The following is a 14,856-nucleotide window of genomic DNA, read 5'->3' as shown; positions in this document are numbered from 1 at the left end:
TTGCCATTCTGATTAGAGTGAGATGAAATCTTAGGTTTGATTTCCTTTTCTAATTGCTAGAGATGTTGAACATTTTCTCATATTTGTTGATTGATTATATATCTTCTTCTGTTAAGTGTCTGTTCAGTTCCTTAGCCCATTTATTGATTGCATTTTTTATGTTGCTTTTTGAGTTCTTTATATATCCTAGAGATTGATGCTTTATCTGAGGAGCATATGGTAAAGATTTTCTCCAAATCTGTAGATTCTCTCTTCATATTGATTGTTCTTTTGCTGAGAAGAAGTTTTTTAGTTTGAATCCATCCCATCATTGATTCTTGATTTAACTTCTTGTGCTTTAGGGGTCTTATTAGGTAAGTCAGATCCTAGGCTAACATGGTGAAGATTTGGGCCTACTTTTTCTTCTAGTAGTCTCAGGGTCTCTGTTCTAGTGCCTACTTCTTTTTTTTTTTTTCCACTTTGAGTTGAGTTTTGTGCAGGGTGAAGAGATAAAAGTTTAATTTCATTTTGTTACATGTGATTTTCCATTTTTCCTAGCACCATATGTTAAATAGGCTATCTTTTCTCAAGTGAATGTTTATGGGTGCCTTTGTCTAATATGAGATAACTGGGTTATGTGGGTTTGTCTCTGTGTCTTCTATTCTGTACTGTTGTCTATGTGTCTGTTTTGGTGCCAGTGCTATGCTATTTTTATTACTATAGCGATGTAGTATAGTTTGAGATCTAGTATTGTGATGCCTCCTGCTTCACTTTTCTTGCTAAGGATGACTTTGGCTATTCTGGGTCTCTTATTTTTCCCAAATGAATTTCATGATTACTTTTTCTAGTTCTATGAAGAATGTCATTGAGATTTTAATAGGAATTGCATTAAATTCGTATAAGCTTTTGGTAGTATGGCCATTTTGACAATATTAATTCTGCCTGTCCAGGAGCATGGAGGTCTTTCCATCTTCTAAGGTCTTCAATTTCTTTTTTCAGCATTCTGTAGTTTTCATGGTAGAGGTCTTTCACTCTTTTGTGTGATTGATTCCCAAGTATTTTTTTTTTTGAGGCTACTATGAATGCAGTAGTTTTCTTAATTTCTCTTTCAGTGGATTTATATAGGAATGTATTTGATTTATGGGGATTGATTTTATATCCTGCTACTTTGCTGGATTCATTTATTAGTTCTAGAAGTTTTCTGGTGGAATTTTTTGGGTCTTCTAAATATAGAATCATGTCATTGGCAAATAGTGATAGTTTGAGTTCTTCTCTACCTATTTGTATACCTTTAATTTCTTTCTTCTAATTGCTCTGGCTAGAGTTTCAAGAACAGTGTTAAATAAAAGTGGTGAAAGAGGGCATCCTTTTCTTGTTCCAGTTTTTAAAGGGAATGCTTTCAATTTTTCTCTATTTAGAATTATGTTGGCCTTGGGTTTACCATATATGGCTTTGATGATGTTGAGGTATGTTCCTACTATCCCTAGTTTTTCTAGTGTTTTGAACATTAAGGGGTACTGTATTTTGTCAAATGCTTTTTTGCATCTATTGAGATGATCATGATTCTTGTTTTTAAGTCTATTGATATAGTGAATTACATTTATTGATTTCTGTATGTTGAGTTAACCCTGCATCCCTGGGATGAATCCCACTTGATTATGGTGCACCATGGGGGTCCTCTTTGCCATGTCCTGCATGGAGAAGAAAAGAGTTACCTGCCGGAGGAGGATATGGGGCATGGTGGGTTTCTATCTATTACCCAAAAAACTTATCTACTCAGTAAATACACAAGAGCCAATACTCTTTGTAAATGAGAAGGGGGCACTATGGGTCTGGCCATACTAGCTCTGGCCTCTAACAACTCGCCCAACTCATTTATTTATAACATACAGGTAAAGGGGGCCAGGACTGGGAGGAGCTTCTTCTGTGATGGACAGGATAGGGTGGAGTTAGGGAAGCCATTCTTTTGGGGGGAAATTCCAGAAGGAGACCGGGATCCACTCCCACACAGTGCCACATGCTTCCCGGCAGTTCCTAGAAGCCAGGCCTTTGTGTCCCATGGCTCAATCTTGTCTGATTCTGCTAAATAAGAATGACCTTACACAGTGCACTATCTTTTCAATGATTTTATATGCAGTTTGCCAAAATTTTGTTGAGAATTTTTGCACCTATGTTCATCAGGGATATTGGTCTGAAGTTTTCTTTCCTTGATGTGTCTTTATCTGGTTTTGGCATCAGGGGTGATATTAGCCTCATAGAATGAGTTTGAAAGGGTTCCCTCCTTTTCTATTTCATGGAATAATTTGAGGAGTATTGGTGTTAATTCTTCTTTGAAGGTCTTGTAGAACTTGATTGAGAATCCATCTGGTCCTTGGCTTTTCTTGTTGGTGGACTTTTGATGGTGTCTTCTATTTCATTACTGGAAATTGATCTGTTTAAATTGTGCATCGTTCCTGCATCCATTTGGGTAGATCATATGTCTCTAGAAATGTGTTGATGTCGTTAATTTTCTATTTTAGTGGAGTATAAATTTTCAAGATAGTTTTCAGTTATCTTCTGTATTTCATTTGTGTCCATTGTGATATTTCCTTTTTCATCACATATTTTAGTAATTTGGGTTTTCTCTATTTTTTTCTTCATTAGTGTGGTTACATGTTTATCAATTTTATTGATTTTTTACTTTTATGTTTGCTTTTAATGATCTATTCCATGTGACTATTTCTTCACATGTTCTGTAGGGCTGAGATAGGGATATTTTCAGAATCTTTAGAAGCTTATTTATACTGGAAATCATAATTTCCCATTATATTCAGCTTCTCTTATAGATGATACTAAAGGACCTGGTGGCAGAGGAGTTAGATATTTGACTATTTTTTCTTATCTCTGAAATTCTTCATGAAAGAATAGGATAAAACACGACTTTTTGTATTTCAGGTCTCTAGCTCACATCAAGTTTCTAAAAAGCAACAGATGGATCAGCTTCCTAGAATGAAAGAGAATCTAATGAAAACGTAAGTCTAATTATATACTTTGTTTCTAACTAATTATCTTTGCTTGTGAATGGTAATGACTAAACAGGTGTCCATGACATTTGGAAGTCAAACTTCTAGGTTTTATAGCAACAATATAAAATAGAAGATGGTAAAAGAACTTTAAGAAGTTTGTGATCTGTGTTCATTATTTATACACTTTTTTTTAAATTCCAGAAACATTTTTAGTTTTTAAACATGGAGAGAGCTTATTTTTTAAACTAAAACAATGCAGTACCCAAGGAAAGCTTAAAACTATATCACTAGTAACAATATAAACAGAATTAAAGTGTCAGCCCTAAATGTTTTAGTGAGGAAATGTGGTAATTTGCAGTGGACACTGAAATATAGATGACAGTGCAGTTTGTACTGTTGTTTTCTAGTAAACAACCAATTTAGGATAAAGAACAAAGGTATATCTTTTAGGAGGGTATCTATACACACAAATTTTTCTGGTTGTGTACCAAGTACAGAAGAATTAATCTTGTCTTATATATTACCTTATTCCACATAGGGGAATATATCATATAGAACTTAACAATAATACAATAATATGAAATGAAACCAAGATACAATTAGTTGTAAATCAGAATCTTTCAAATACAGGTCATGGCAAGAGTTGCTCAAGATATATGCAATATAGCAAGTTTCTTTGGTGAAGATTAATGAAGTAGCAACATTTTGCCCAATTTTTTGCTAGATGGATCAGAATATATTTTTTCTTGAATAGTCAAATGATTTATATTTTAATTCATTATCTTATTCATTTTTATCCTTGGACATATAATTCAATTTAAATATTAAATTATAACAAAGATTTCCCTGTAGACTTTTATACCACTGTGTCAAGGGACCCCAAGACCATTCCCATGTTCAGTGATTCACTGAAAGGACTCACAGAACTCAGCAAATAGTTGTGCTTATGCCTAAGATTTATTACAGAGAAAGGATATGAAGCAAAATCAGCAAAGGAAAAGGCTCAGGGACTAATTGAGAAAACTAAGTGCAAACTTCCAAAGTCCTCTTGAACAGAATCACATAGAACACACTTAATCCTTCCAGCAATGAGTTGACACAGGACCTGAAGTTTTATCTACTTGGGATGCTCATTAGATTTTTAACCCCCAAGGTTGTTTTTGTTTTTGTCTTATCTTTGTTGTTGTTGTTGTTTTTAGTGCCCAAAGTTTTTATTAGGATCAGATCATATAGACATTCTCTACCTAGTCCCTACCAAAATTCCAGACTCTTAGAAGGCAAACAGGTTCTGTATAGATCCTATTGTTTACACAAACAGGGTAGGCTCAGGAGGAAGACATTCTTATAATTTAGAGAATGTTATATCAGTGTAGGGAACTGTTTACCATTAAGTCCACAGATATCAGCCAAAGGCCAGCCTTAAAAGCAGACTTTTCCACTGTCAGAAATCTTAATCCTGCTACATTAACTTGTTTTGTGCATTCTATTTTTTGTTGTTTTTAAATATCTTCCTGTTCAATTCTCTTCTAAAATGATTTCAGCTCTCTTTCAAACTTGATTCAATTGTAAAGAGGGAATACTTTGAAAGTAAAAAATTAAACTTCATTCTAATCATATATTAACACACATACACATATTTGTCACTATACCGTCTATGAGGGTATTTGGTTTTCCATTGAAACTGTAGTTTCAGTTCTCCCAGGGAGTTGATTCTGAAATGGGAACCAGCATGCAGAAAGTTGATTAATGAGTGTTCATAGGATCAACACCTGTGTATGGGAAAGAATCAGGTTCAGGCAGAGAGAGTATGGCTATAGTGTGGCTACAGTCCTTCTTACCAAGCTTACTCTTCCATGACCCATGTGTGAAATGACCCAGATGCTCATTCCTGCAGAATCTGACCTCCTGTTGATCATGTTCTTTCCCATCCATGGCTAAGGTACTTTTCCTCTTATTGCCAAAATTGAACAAGTTAGTACCAAAGGACACCAAGTAAACTGCATAGGCACCAAATCCATTCTTGCTTGCCTACTTCATGTGACAGGGACTGTATATCATGCTGATATGGGACTTGTCTGTGGGGCCTTATGCCATGGGTCTGAACTGAACTTGAGGTGCTAGTACAAGGAGAGGAATAATGTAGTCTGGGAACTCTTTTCATTCTGCTGGCTCATGTTCTCCAGCACTGTTAATGCTTGATCCCAGATCTTTCACTCCTGCCTTTGAGGAAATCTAATGTTGAATACAATGCCAGGTGTAAATTGGTATCTAATAATTTTTGAATGAACTCATGAGTAAATGAATGGTCAAACAAATGGACAAGTGATTCTTCACTTTTGGAAACTAAGACAAATACTCATCTAATAGAAATATTTTTATGTATTTGAAAGCTTCCAAATTAGGTATGTACTACCTTAAAATACTATTTTTCTGAGTTATTGACTCAACAATGGAAGTTAGTATCACACTTTTGTTGATAATTCAAAGTTGTCTTAAAACAAAGTTTTGATCCTCACAAAAGAAGATATCCAAAATGGTCAACAGATGTATGAAAAAAGTACTCAACACTATCACTTATTAGCAGAATGCAGATGAAAATTATGAAGTACAACCAAAAATTTTAGTGATTGATGATTCCAAGTGTTGCCAAGGATGGGCAGGAATAGGGCTCTCCTACATTGCTAGTAGGATATAAATTTATATAACTACTTTGGAATACTGTTTAGTATTGATTTCTATATTTAGCTGATCATATACCTACTCAATGACTCAACAATTCTAGTTATATACCTACCAGAATGGTGCATGTATTTACATCAAAAGACCTGTACAAGAATGTTCATAGCAACTTCATTCACAATAGTAAAAAACTGATAATAATCTAAATGTTCATCAGTAATAGAATGGATAAATTGTGTATGTATGTGTGTATATTAGCTACATATATATTAACAGTAAAATTATAGCTTGTACAAATTATGGATAATTTTCAGTCTTCAGAAATGAAAGAGGTCAGAAATGAAAGAATTTATACAATGTGATTCCATTCACATAAAACTTAATGACAGGCAAAACTAAACAGTGGTGTATAAAGACAAGATAAAAATTACAAATGGGAAATAGAAAGGGAATAATTATTGAAAAGAACATTAGGAGATCTTCCATGGCAATAGTCTATTTATTGACCTAGGGAGTACTTATATAAGTATTCATTTTATTATAGTTTATGGACTCTAAGTTGGTGTTTTGTATACTTTTCTAATATATTTTACTTAAAACAATGTTTTAAAAATTAAGTGTCTGTGACTTTTAATGTTTACTTTGGTTGATATTCTCATATGTGCTAATATTAGTCAACTTTCTGTCACCATAGCAAAATGCCTGAGATAATTAGCTTATAAAGAGAAAAGGTTTATTTGGGCTCACAGTTTTGAGGCTATAGTCCATGATCAATCTGTTGTTTGGGACCTGTGGCAAGGCAACACATAATGGTAGTAGTAGCTGCACATGGTAGAATAAAACCACTTGTATCACAGATCCAGGGAGCAAAAGTGAAGAGGAAGGATGCAGGTCTCACAATCCCCTTCAAAGGCACATCCCCAATGACCACAGTTTCCCACCAGGCCTTACCTCCTAAAGATTCCACTACCTCCCAGTAGCACTATCCTGGGGATCGAGCTTTGGACATGGACCTTAAGGTGACATTAAACATCAAAACTATAGCAGTGCTAAATGTTAAAATACTGACTTATTAAGTGTTCCTAATATTCAGAACAAATCAGGGCATTAGAAAATATCAAATTAAATGTGAAATTCTGTTTTAAAAATCTGTCAAAGAGGAATAGTACCTAATTGAATATTAGTTGTTATATCCCTACTATGTGAAACCATGATCACAAATCATTAAGATATATTTACTACTGTAGAGAGATTTATTCAAGAGATTCTTATATATGCAGATTTGGGAAAAAGGGTTCTTGTAAGTTTTTTCTTTGGGATTATGTTTGGAATATCCCAAACTATCCTAGACAAACTACCAGATAACTTTGACTATGACCATGGCATGTATTCCTTCAAGTAAGAAGCATAAAGTTGATCCCAAAGCAGTGGTTCTGCAAAGAAGCAAACTATAAAGTTTATTTCTTTTCTTTAGTGTGTTGCCTCATTTTTTTCCTCCACTTATGAAACTTTCTAGACTGATTAAAGGCCCTAGGAGGAAGAAAATAACAAAGCACTCCTTAATGCCCTGGAATAAAAGAACCTGTGGGAAATTAATTTTAGGACTCATTAAGAGGCAGATTGTTAAGGGAATGTCCTTTTGAGAAAGAAAACAACTAGAGTAAAGAAAACTAACATATCTAACATTAAGGGAATAATTCAATAAACTATGATATTATAAAGTTGAAAAGTTAGATTCTAGAATATGTAACTGACAAAGAAAATGTTTACCTATGATAGTTAATAAGAATCATAATACAAACTGGATATTGTGGCACACGCCTGTAATTCCAGCAGTTGGGGAGGCTGAGGCAGGAGGATTATGAATTCAAAGCCAGCCTCAGCAAATCAGTGAGGCCCTAAGGAACTCAGTGAGACCCTGTCTCTAAATAAAATATAAAAGAGGGCTGAGAATGTAGCTCAGTAGTTAAGTGCCCCTGGGTTCAATTCCCAGTTCAAAAAAAAAAAAAAAAAAAGAATTATGATACAAAATAGTATAATGGGATTATGGATTACTTATATTTATACTCCTAGTATTTTCTATATGACTATGTATACTTTATAATATAAAAATATAAATTATAAATTATTATGAATTTACTTATAATTTAAAATTATCTTAAAAGAGAAAATTCATCTACCAGATATCTTATGGAAGTCCCCAAGCCAAAATAACACTGAAAATACATATACTGTACAGATTTTTTAAAAACTAGTGAAAAGGTGGCAATTGAAATTTTGCACTGGTTTTGGAGCAGATAGACAAATTGATTTGTGCCTCCAACCCTTATTATTTAATGTAGCTTCTATAAATAAATCACTCTCCAACTTAGTTTTATCATCACCTATAAAATGAGGATGATGAAACCCAAATTGAATGGTTGGTATGAGAATCAGGGGTTATCAAAAAAACCTTAAGTTCAGTAAATACTAACTATGATTGTTAGTGCTACAAATATAAATAATTCAAAAAGAAGTATCCCTTTGTTAAGAGAGCAATGCATGTGACAATAATTTGAAACTACAGGTGCTAACAATATTTCAAAGGTACAGTTACTATCATTTATTTAAAATCCACAATACACAGGAGTGTAAAATGTTGATCATGATTGATACCATATTATGATTAGTGTGCTCACATTTATATATAACTGAAACATTTTATAAAACAATACAGCTCAATGATTTTTAGTATATTTAGAGTTGTGCAACCATCACCATTAACTACTTCTAGAACATTTTCATCTCCCAAAAAGAAATCCATTCACCCACCCCCCAAACATTTGTTAATAATCTATTTTGTTTCTATGGATTTTTCTGTTCTTGGTATGTCATATAAATGGAAGCATGGATCATGTGGCTTCTGTCTGACTTCTGTAACTTAGAATAATGGTTTCAAGATTCATCTACACTGTAGGATATATCAGTATTTTATTCTTTTTTGAGATTAATATTTCAGATATCAACATACCACATTGTTTATCCATCATCAATTGATGGACATTTGGGTTGTTTATACCTTTTCAGTATTATGAATAATGCTGCAATGGAATTTTTTTAATTTTTATTTTTACAGACTGCATTTTGGTTCACTGTACACAAATGGGGTACAACTTTTCATTTCTATGGTTGTACACAATGTAAGTTCACACATTTCATGTAATCATACATGTACATAGGGTAAAAATGTCCATCTCAGTCTACTGTCTTTCCTTCCCCCACCCTCTCCTGTCACATTTTCCTCTACACCATCCAGAGTTCCTCCAGTCTTCTCCCCCACTTCACCCTCCACCATGTAGCATCATCCACTTATCAGAGAAAATATTCAACCTTTGTTTTTTTGGGATTGGCTTTTTTCACTTAGCATGATATTCTCCAACTCCATCCATTTACCAACAAATGCCACAATTTCTTCTTTTTTTTTTTTTTCAATGAAACATTTATTTTTTTTTATTATAAAATTGTAAACAAATGGGATACATGTTGTTTCTCTGTCTGTACATGGCGTAAAGGCATACCATTTGTGTAATCATAAATCTACATAGGGTAATGTTGTTTGATTCATTCTGCCATTTTTTCCCTTCCCCCCCTCCCCTCCCACCCTTCCCCTCCATCTATACAGTCCTTCCTTCCTCCATTCCTGCCCCCCTCCCTAAAACCAACTCTAACCCCAACACTAACCCTTCCCACCCCCCATTATGTGTCATCATCCACTTATTAGCGATATCATTCTTCCTTTGGTTTTTTGAGATTGGCTTGTCTCACTTAGCATGATATTCTCCAGTTTCATCCATTTGCCTGCAAATGCCATAATTTTATCGTTCTTTATGGCTGAGTAATATTCCATTGTATATATATACCACATTTTCTTATCCATTCATCAATTGAAGGACATCTAGGTTGGTTCCACAATCTGGCTATTGTGAACTGAGCAGCTATGAACATTGATGTGGCTGTATCTCTGTAATATGCTGATTTTAAGTCCTTTGGGTATAGGCCAAGGAGTGGGATAGCTGGGTCAAATGGTGTTTCCATTCCAAGTTTTCTAAGGAATCTCCACACTGCTTTCCAGAGTGGCTGCACTAATTTGCAGCCCCACCAGCAATGTAAGAGTGTACCTTTCTCCCCACATCCTCGCCAACACCTGTTGTTGGTTGTATTCTTGATAATTGCCATTCTAATTGGGGTGAGATGGAATCTTAGGGTGGTTTTGATTTGCATTTCTCTTATTACTAGAGATGTTGAACATTTTTCCATATGTTTGTTGGTTGCTTGTATATCTTCTTCTGTGAAGTGTCTATTCATTTCCTTAGCCCATTTGTCGATTGGATTATTTACATTCTTGGTGTAGAGTTTTTGAGTTCTTTATAGATTCTGGAGATTAGCGCTCTATCTGAAGTATGATTGGCAAAGATTTTCTCCCACTCTGTAGGCTCTTTCTTTGCATTGCTGATAGTTTCCTTTGCTGAGAGAAAGCTTTTTAGTTTGAATCTATCCCAGTTATTAATTCTTGCTTTTATTTCTTGTGCTATGGGAGTCCTGTTGAGGAAGTCTGGTCCTAAGCCAACATGTTGAAGCTCTGGACCTACTTTTTCTTCTATAAGATGCAAGGTCTCTGGTCTGATTCCGAGATCCTTAATCCATTTTGAGTTTAGTTTCGTGCATGGTGAGAGATATGGGTTTAGTTTCATTCTGTTGCATATGGATTTCCAATTCTCCCAGCACCATTTGTTGAAGAGGCTATCTTTTCTCCATTGCATATTTTTGGCCCCTTTGTCTAGTATGAGAAAATTGTATTTATTTGGGTTTGTGTCCGTGTCCTCTATTCTGTACCATTGATCCACCTTTCTATTTTGGTACCAATACCATGCCGTTTTTGTTACTATTGCTTTGTAGTAGAGTTGAAGATCTGGTATTGCGATACCCCCTGCTTCACTCTTTCTGCCAAGGATTGCTTTAGCTATTCTGGGTTTTTTATTCTTCCAGATGAATTTCATAATTGCTTGCTCTATTTCTGTAAGGTACATCATTGGGATTTTCATTGGAATTGCATTGAATCTGTATAGCACTTTTGGTAGTATGGCCATTTTGACAATATTAATTCTTCCTATCCAAGAACATGGGAGATCTTTCCATCTTCTAAGGTTTTCTTGAATTTCTTTCTTTAGTGTTCTGTAGTTCTCATTGTAGAGGTCTTTCACCTCTTTTGTGAGATTGATTCCCAAATACTTTATTTTTTTCGAAGCTATTGTGAATGGGGTAGTTTTCCTAATTTCTCTTTCTGAAGATTCATCGCTTATATATAAAAATGCCTTAGATTTATGTGCATTGATCTTATATCCCGCTACTTTACTGAATTCACTTATGAGATCTAAAAGTTTTCTGGTGGAATTTCCTGGTTCCTCTAAGTATACCATCATATCATCAGCAAATAGGGATAGTTTGAGTTCTTCTTTTCCTATTCGTATCCCTTTAATTTCTTTGGTCTGTCTAATTGCTCTGGCTAGAGTTTCAAGGACGATATTGAATAGAAGTGGTGAAAGAGGGCATCCCTGCCTTGTTCCAGTTTTTAGAGGGAATGCTTTCAGTTTTTCACCATTTAGAATGATATTAGCCATGGGTTTAGCGTAGATGGCCTTTACAATGTTAAGGAATGTTCCCACTATCCCTATTTTTTCTAGTGTTTTGAGCATGAAGGGGTGCTGTATTTTATCAAATGCTTTTTCTGCATCTATCGAAATAATCATGTGATTCTTAACTTTAAGTCTATTGATATGGTGAATGACATTTATTGATTTTCTGATGTTGAACCAACCTTGCATCCCTGGGATGAAACCCACTTGATCATGGTGCACTATCTTTTTAATATGTTTTGTATGCGATTTGCTAAAATTTTGTTTAGAATTTTTGCGTCGATGTTCATTAAGGATATTGGTCTGAAATTTTCTTTCCTCGATGTGTCTCTGTCTGGTTTAGGAATCAGGGTAATATTGGCTTCATAGAATGAGTTTGGGAGAGTTCCCTCCTCTTCTATTTTCTGGAATACTTTGAGAAGTATTGGAATGAGTTCTTCTTTAAAAGTTTTGTAGAACTCGGCTGAGAACCCATCTGGTCCTGGACTTTTCTTTGTTGGAAGGCTTTTGATGACTTCTTCTATTTCATTACTTGAAATTGGTCTATTTAAATTGTGTATGTCCTCCTCGTTCAGTTTAGGCAATTCATATGTCTCTAGAAACCTGTTGATGTCTTCGAAATTTTCTATTTTGTTGGAGTATAGATTTTCAAAATAGCTTCTAATTATGTTTTGTATTTCGGTCGTGTCTGTTGTGATATTTCCTTGTTCATTCCGAATTTTAGTGATTTGGGTTTTCTCTCGTCTTCTCTTTGTTAGTGTGGCTAAAGGTTTATCAATTTTGTTTATTTTTTTCGAAGAACCAACTATTTATTTTGTCAATTTTTTGTATTGTTTCTTTCGTTTCAATTTCGTTGATTTCAGCTCTCAGTTTAACTATTTCCTGTCTTCTACTACTTTTGGTGTTGGTCTGTTCTTCTTTTTCTAGGGCTTTGAGCTGTAGTGTTAGGTCATTTATTTTTTGAGTTTTACTTCTTTTATTAAATGCGCTCCATGAAATAAATCTTCCTCTAAGTACCGCTTTCATAGTGTCCCAGAGATTTTGGTATGTTGTTTCTTTGTTCTCGTTTACCTCTAAGAATTTTTTAATTTCCTTCCTAATATCTTCTGTTATCCATTCATCATATAGTAGCATATTGTTTAATCTCCAGGTGTTGGAGTAGTTTCTGTTTTTTACTCTTTCATTTATTTGTAACTTCAATCCATTATGATCTGATAGAATACAAGGTAGTGTCTCTATCTTCTTGTATTTGCTGACATTAGCTTTGTGGCATAATATATGGTCTATTTTAGAGAAGGATCCATGTGCTGCTGAGAAGAAAGTGTATTCGCTCTTGGTTGGATGGTATATTCTATAAATGTCTGTTAAGTCTAAATTATTGATTGTGTTATTGAGATCTATGGTTTCTTTGTTCAATTTTTGTTTGGAAGATCTGTCCAGTGGTGAAAGAGGCGTGTTAAAATCACCTAGTATTATTGTGTTATGGTCTATTTGGTTTCTAAAATTGAGAAGGATTTGTTTAACATACATGGATGAGCCACTGTTTGGGGCATAGATGTTTATGATTGTTATATCTTGCTGATTTATGCTTCCCTTAAGCAGTATGAAATGTCCTTCTTTATCCCTTCTAACTAACATTGGCTTGAAGTCCACATTATCTGAAATGAGGATGGATACTCCAGCTTTTTTGCTGAGCCCATGTGCATGGTATGTTTTTCCCCATCCTTTTACCTTTAGTCTATGGGTATCTCTTTCTATGAGGTGAGTCTCTTGCAGGCAACATATTGTTGGATCTTTCTTTTTAATCCAATCTGCCAGTCTATGTCTTTTGATTGATGAATTCAGGCCATTAACATTCAGGGTTATTATTGAGATATGATTTGTATTCCCAGTCATTTGGTTCATATTTAAAATTTTTGACACATCTTGGTTCCTCCTTTATTTGACAGTTCCTTTAGGATAATTCCTCCCTTTGCTGATTTGCTTCTTTGTTTTTTATCTCTTCCTCATGAAATATTTTGCTGAGAATGTTCTGTAATGCTGGCTTTCTTTTTGTAAATTCTTTTAGCTTTTGTTTATCATAGAATGATCTTATTTCATCGTCAAATTTGAACGTAAGTTTTGCTGGGTATAAGATTCTTGGTTGGCATCCATTTTCTTTCAGAGCTTGAAAAATGTTGTTCCAGGCCCTTCTAGCTTTTAGGGTCTGGATTGAAAAATCTGCTGATATCCGTATTGGCTTCCCCCTGAATGTAATTTGGTTCTTTTCTCTCACAGCCTTTAAAATTCTGTCTTTATTTTGTATGTTAGGTATTTTCATTATAATGTGTCTTGGTGTGGGTCTGTTGTAATTTTGTGTATTTGGAGTCCTATGAGCCTCTTGGACTTGATTTTCCATTTCATTCTTCAGATTTGGGAAATTTTCTGATATTATTTCTTCAAATAGATTGTTCATTCCTTTGGTTTGTTTCTCTAAGCCTTCCTCAATCCCAATAATTCTCAAATTTGGCCTTTTCATGATATCCCATAGTTCTTGGAGATTCTGTTCATGATTTCTCACCATCTTCTCTGTTTGTTCAACTTTGTTTTCGAGGTTAAATATTTTGTCTTCAATATCTGAAGTTCTGTCTTCCAGCTGTTCTATCCTATTGGTTATGCTTTCTATGGAGTTCTTAATTTGGTTTATTGTTTCTTTCATTTCAAGGATTTCTGTTTGGTTTTTTTTCAATATCTCTAACTCTTTATTGAAATGATCTTTTGCTTCCTGAATTTGCTCTGTTAACTGTCGATTGGTGCGATCGTTCAATGCCTGCATTTGCTCTTTCATCTCATCGTTTGCTTCCCTAATCATTTTAATTATGTACATTCTGAACTCCCTTTCTGTCATTTCTTCTGCCATGCTGTCGTTGGATTTTATTGATGTAACATCTAGATTTGTTTGGGGCATTTTCTTCCCTTGTTTTCTCATATTGTTCAGGGATCAGTGGGTCATTAAGATATTGCAGATTTCCTCTATCAACTTATAATGTCCCTGAAGATTGCTAGTATATCCCCTCTTATCCTTCAGTAGCCTGAAGTCTTGGAGGAGGTTGATAATGCAGAGCTCCACGAAGAAGCTGCCTCTCTAGGTGTGGTAACCCTCAGGTGGCGTATATTCCCTGCTAGTGGGCGGAGGTGCCTCCACTTGTTGACCAATGGTCATCCAATGGGGAAGTAGACTGTGGGCTGAGGCAAGTCCTGTTTGTGCCTATGTCTCTGGCTTTACCATCCCTGTGGGAAAACCTCCCCCGGCCGGGAAGAGTCACTCGGTTGGGACGTCTCGCTAGTCAGTTGCCTTCCTAGAGGTTCCCCTCAATCTACAACTACCACCTGGGCTGGGCTGTCTTCTTCTGCAACGATCCCAGGGGCCCGGACCTACGTCCTGGGCCTGGGAGCCTCACCCTTCGCAGGCGAGTCTCCTTAGGCTGCCTCTCCCAGAGAATCTGCCCGCCGCCCTGGAAACTTCGCTCCGCCCCTAGGCG

The 14,856-nt window shown here is 35.2% G+C and overlaps 1 protein-coding gene across 8 annotated transcripts in view; it reads left to right on the top strand.

Moving 5' to 3' along the window:
- Ccdc169 (coiled-coil domain containing 169) overlaps nucleotides 1–14,856 on the top strand; it is a 60,446-nt gene that overhangs the window by 36,196 nt on the left and 9,394 nt on the right. For all 8 annotated transcript variants that reach the window (XM_047552113.1, XM_047552106.1, XM_047552109.1 and 5 more), the window contains one exon: nucleotides 2,914–2,990. In XM_047552113.1, the coding sequence (XP_047408069.1) occupies nucleotides 2,914–2,990 (77 nt within the window). The remainder of the gene's footprint in view (nucleotides 1–2,913; nucleotides 2,991–14,856) is intronic.

The sequence above is a fragment of the Sciurus carolinensis genome, chromosome 5 (assembly GCF_902686445.1).
Source record: "Sciurus carolinensis chromosome 5, mSciCar1.2, whole genome shotgun sequence".
NCBI lineage: Eukaryota > Metazoa > Chordata > Mammalia > Rodentia > Sciuridae > Sciurus > Sciurus carolinensis.
Note: the sequence above shows the minus strand (reverse complement) of the source record. Positions and strands in the feature narration are given on the sequence as shown.